At 36.4% G+C, this 5,529-nt stretch overlaps 1 protein-coding gene across 1 annotated transcript; it reads right to left on the minus strand.

Moving 5' to 3' along the window:
• Nucleotides 1–321: 321 nt before the first annotated feature.
• On the minus strand, nucleotides 322–5,314 carry LOC113316447 (epidermis-specific secreted glycoprotein EP1-like). The gene is made up of 2 exons (XM_026564624.1): nucleotides 5,014–5,314; nucleotides 322–1,487 (listed from the first exon to the last, which is right to left on the minus strand). Exons 1-2 carry the CDS (start codon nucleotides 5,312–5,314, stop codon nucleotides 322–324), a joined length of 1,467 nt encoding a protein of 488 aa, XP_026420409.1.
• Nucleotides 5,315–5,529: the final 215 nt, after the last annotated feature.

The following is a 5,529-nucleotide window of genomic DNA, read 5'->3' on the forward strand; positions in this document are numbered from 1 at the left end:
AGTACATATAAGCATATACACTTACACTGAGATAAATTAACAAAAAGAGACTTAAAAGCATTACGAACAAACATTATCCTCCCTGAGGAGAGACGTACACTGAACTCGATGGTTACTCCATTGTTTCTGAATACAAATTTAAAGACTAATTGAACAAAGCAGATAAGCAGGAAATTATACAGGTTTGGGCTGATAAATAGACAACTTGCATACTAGAAGAAGCTTTCTATCTAGCGTATGTACTTGATATAAGTATCGGCCTCAGGATCAATTACACCGATTTCGTGGCGGCCAATGTAATCAGCAGACAAGGTAAATATTTCAGTTGTAGCAACCAAGCAAGAATTTTCGTTTTTTTCTGTAGAAGAAACCAGTACACTTGCAATCCTTGCTGCATATCATCTTACAATCATCGACAGTCATTACTTTAAAATCCCAGTCGTTGAAACTCCGCATCGAACTTGTCACATCTTCCATTTTGTAGTAATCTGCTGCTTCTGGTTTCGAAGTTTTACAACGAGGTATCGTTTCCCTTCTGCACTCATTGCTCCAAGTAGCAGCCGTTAACCCTTCCGACGAAGGACAGGAAACGCATGTCTGGTTCTCACAGAACCCGTAAACACCACATTTCTCAGGCAAGTTGCACTCACTAACCATCGAAGAGAAGTACATATACCTATTCTCCCATGTATTCTTGTTCCCATTGTAGGTATAAACACGAAGGTTGCCATCTTTGCCTAGTCGAAGCATTGACAAAGTGGTGTTGTATCCTGGTTGAGCCCATACATTCTTTTCATCAAGTTCAGTATCAATAGTTTCATAAGAGAGACCATACCCCTTACCATCAGCGAAATATCTAACTTTCTCAGTGGAGCCAAAAAACCAAGTAGAGGTATGATAGATGAAAGGTGGGAATTTCTTGTACTGGAAGAATAGAGTTAGATGGAATGACCCTTCCATTGACATACTATAGGATCCGCTTACTAGTTTATTTGAACCATCGCCACGGATCGCTTGACCATTCAAGAGTGCATCAGAAGGGAAATCAAAGCTTTGCCAGACAAATCCACCATTTTTGTCGAGCAGAACTAAGTTTCCATTCGAGAGTAGTTTGATATCAGTAACATTTTTGTTGGCGGTTTTAGTTTGCCAAACGACTTGACCATTAGTATCGGCTAAGATAAGATTACCGTTACTGCCAAATATTAAGGTAGAATCTACTCCGACCGGTCTGGTTGGGTTTGCTGCCCATACCCAACGCCGTAGACTATTTGCTTGAGCACCAGTGCTACGGAAGCCACCCATTGACAAGCCCAGAGTAAATAAGGTTTTGGAATTGGTGGTGGTATAGAAACAAAGTTGGAAAGGATGGTTTATGATTTGAGGAACGGCACGAAATTGTGCATTGTTTTCTGTCGAAATTCCATTTGAAAGCTTACCATGATTTACAAACTTGAACGTTTTTGAAAGAGGAACTGAACCTTCAACTACAAGAGTGATGTTGATTAAAAAGTAGATAAAGACAAATTTCAATGAGATGGATGAGTTCTTCATCTTCGTCATTTTGATTTGAACAAAGTTGATATGTTTGGTGATCTTAAGAACTATGTAGCAATTGGCATTTTATATAGTAGATATTAAACGCTAACTTGGGATATGTTATACTATCGTTTTAAGATCTGATATGTTATCTGCCCCTTCGAAGATATTCAAGAATATATTTCTTCCTTGGTGTTACGAAGACTTTTCAAAGTCAATAGTCCCAAAAACATGTTCAGTTATATTATCCTGATTCTAATATCATTATTTATTTATAGCGCGTTTGGATACAAATCTGTTTCCGACTTCTGCTTCTCCAGAAGTAGAAGTCAGAAGCAAAAATCAGAAATAAAATTATTTTGTTTCACAAAAAACTGACTTTTCTGTTTCTAGAAGTTATTCTGAAATATTATTGCCAAACTGACTTCCAACTTTTTGACTTCCAAAAGTTGAAAAGCAACTTCTGAATGTGCACCCAAACGCGTTATTAATCATAATAATAGACCTGGCTTGATTTTGGTATACAAATTAATTGGGGTATACTTAATGAGACAAAACCCAAGACATATAGAAGTAAAATAGGTCACCCCTTAACCATATATTTTCTAAATGGCTAATATATCCTTGTTTAATTAACACAAAAAAATTTGATTAGGTTAATTAATTGAGTTTAGATTACAATTTTGAAATTATGAATTCAGTAGATTTAAACTTTTATCTGTCTTACGAGTTCGATTTCGGTCAAAAATTTTGGTTTTGAAAATGTAAAAAGTCGGCAAGGTCGACGTTTGAATAAGTTGCCGACTAAGTTTAGTCGGCATGGTCGACGTTTGAATAAGGTGCCGACTAATCCCAGCCGGCATGGTCCGCGGATGAAGAAAACGCCGACCATTTTTAGGCTGGAAGGGTCTTTGAATGAAGAATATGCCGACTATCTTGGGCCAGCAATCTTACGGTCGGCATGTAAATATTTCCTACAATGTCGGCTATCATATAGTCGGCATGCAAATAATTTCTGATATTGTCGGCTGTTGAAAAGTCGGCGATATAACGTTGCCGACCTTTGGTTATATCCAACATAAAACAGAATATGGGAAGATTAAGTCATTTTCTTCATGTTATTTTGGTAACCACATTGATTGAAACATAAAATCTATCTCCTTGTCGACGAAACAACGAATGTACTTAACATGTGCATCAAGCCTTTGAACCCCTAGACGACCCTAGTTGACGAGTTATAATCTCGTGAGGGTTTACATAGAGATCTACCCATAAAACCTACACTAAAATCATCAATCTTCGTCCGAGGAATCCGACGACGATACACTCTTCATCATCTCCGGAGCATATTCCGGTATTTTGGAGATCATGAATTGATAGTTTGCATCGAATGCGAATGCTTCCCCATTTTCCTCCAAGTAGCGCGCTTTGACGACTTCATGCTACAAAAACAAAACACAAACTTAATTTGTTAGTGGTGTTTGGTAGGAAGATCAAACAACATGGATCACGTAAAATAATCCACAAAAACATTTACAAATTGTTCGATGGACAAGTTGAAGTGGGTAGCGTTGAAAATCAGTTTTTTTGGATAGCTAAATAAGCAAGTATCGCATTTTCGATGACTAGGTGCCTATCATGAATTTGTTAAACACTTCTTCCAGTAGGATTCCCAAAATCTTGCTTATATTTGTTGTATACCCTAGCCCAAAAGGTTACGACATCCACCCTTACGGAGGACTGTCTTCTAACTCGAGTTTCCGCGTACCATCTTTGATGATTGTCAAATCTTCATTTGAATCAAATGATGCCATTGTTGTTTGTAGAGGTATTGGGAGAGTTAGATGGAGTGTCTGATGATATGAGCTTTGGAGAGTATATGCAAATAGGTGTGTGGTGTTTTATAGAGAGAACTAGTGTATTTATAGGATGGTGCCAAAATTTGGCCGTTATGGTAGTCAATCAATGCAATTGTACTTGCAAAAATTTGAATTTTGGACTCGTCGGCTGGGTTTTTGTTTCACCAATATGCCAACTAGGTTTAGCCGGCAGGGTCATAATTTTCTTACCCTGCCGACCTTATTATGATTTTAGGCATCATGAGTTCATTTTCTTCTGTATAATAATCAGAATGGTATTTGGTCATTAGCGTGCCGGCTGTTGTATAGATGGCAGGGTCATAATTTTATAACCCTGCCACCCATGTGCTTAGGTCTACAAATTTGGAAACTTAATTAAATTAGGCTTAGCATTTTTATAAATTACGTGTTTTATGAGGACAAATATGTATGATAAAGTTAAAACTCTATTTAATGGAGGGTATAATTATAAATTAAATCGATAAAAATACATCAAATACATACGACAAATAATGTAAATTACTTTCTCTAATATAATTATAGTATTTTATAACTTATATCTTTCCTTAAAAATTGATACAAAATCAATTAAAATGTAAGAAAAAAACGTACAATTCTTCGTAACATCTGAAGAATTCATGGGAATGAAGTCCTTAATTGCTAAGGCCCAAGTTAATAGAGAACAAATAGCTCGGTTCATCACACCCCCAAGATGGTCGGATTTTAAAGGGGACATTTCCAATGTACACAATAATCAATCATTTCCTAGTTGCAAATATGATTTCCTATGAACACATCGGCATATTCTCGATCAAAAGATATTATTGTGATTCTTCTAGCATAAACTTGTAAAACTTTTGAAAATTGGTAAATTTGGTCCGTCCATACAGCCGATACTTGTATGGATTATCACTTTTAGTTTCCTCCAATAACTCACTCTCCATCAAAGCCATTATACTTCTTATTTTCTGTTTTTCCACTCTAGCTTACATTCTTCAATCGAGTGATCATTATCCAAAAGCAGCCGGAGCTCAGTTCCTTTTAGAACATACATGCTCCACTTCTATGTTTTGGGTGCCGTAGGCCATATGCATAGATCGTGTGACTTAGCATGCGAATAGAGCATAAGTGTTGTGTTTATTTGACTTTTGTTTTCAATGATGCTACACAAGGTTACAAAATTCCATATACACGAAGTTATTTTTTCCTCACACCCGTAACCAGTTTAATGGAGTATCTTTTGTTTAATCATCACTATTTGGCTCTTGATACTAAAATGAGCACCTGCTGATTATTCTTTGACCTCAAATTTTAATTTTTAAGTTGGAGTCCTTCGCAACCCAAGCCACGTTGTTTTTTTTTTTCTGAAAGAAAAACACACAGATAATCATTAAAAGTCAGAAACGACAAAGAGTTACATCACAACTTTTTCAGCTTCAAGTTTGACTCTAACAGACTCAGGGAGATTCATAGTCCATTTCCTACTACAATTGTTTGTCCTAACAAACCTGTCCAGAAGATCTGCCACTTGATTACACTTCCTATTTCTAAAGCAAACAACAACATTTCCTAATTAAACAACTAACAAGATGCTGACACTCTTTAATAATATTACCATCTTCCCAGGGAGAGATATTGCACATGCCATTGATACTTTCCATAACTTTCTTGTTATCACCTTCCACAATAACATTCTGAATTTGAAGTTGAATGATCCATTGCAGAGCTTTAAGTGCCGCAACAGCTTCAGCCTGAGTTATATCCCTGACTCTCTCTACCAATGTCCATGCCTCCACTAATTGACCTGTAAAATCTCTTATTATTAGAGCAATTCCAGCATAATGGTTACCAGACAAAACAGAAGCATCTATATTAGTTTTCAGTCTTCCCCTTAAAGGAGGAGACCATCTATTCATGTTATCTCTTCTATTTTCCATATTATTGCTCCTGGATCTTAAAACCTGCAACTGAATCAATTGATTGTTAGTATGTATTTTATTCTCATTGTAATAATTGTAGACCCTGGCTTTCAGATTGTTGATGGAACAATTTTTTCCTTCAAAAACTAGCTCACATCTGGTCTTCCATATGAACCACATTGTGATCACAATGAGATTCATATTGCTTTGTC

Source organism: Papaver somniferum, chromosome 10 (genome assembly GCF_003573695.1).
Source record: "Papaver somniferum cultivar HN1 chromosome 10, ASM357369v1, whole genome shotgun sequence".
NCBI lineage: Eukaryota > Viridiplantae > Streptophyta > Magnoliopsida > Ranunculales > Papaveraceae > Papaver > Papaver somniferum.

Coding starts and splice junctions, on each gene's coding strand:
- LOC113316447 (XM_026564624.1), bottom strand. CDS start 5,314: ATGAATAGATGGTCTCCTCCTTTAAGGGGAAGACTGAAAACTAATATA. Junction 1,488..5,013: donor TATCTCTCCCTGGGAAGATG/GTAATATTATTA, acceptor TCACTCTTGTAG/TTGAAGGTTCAGTTCCTCTT.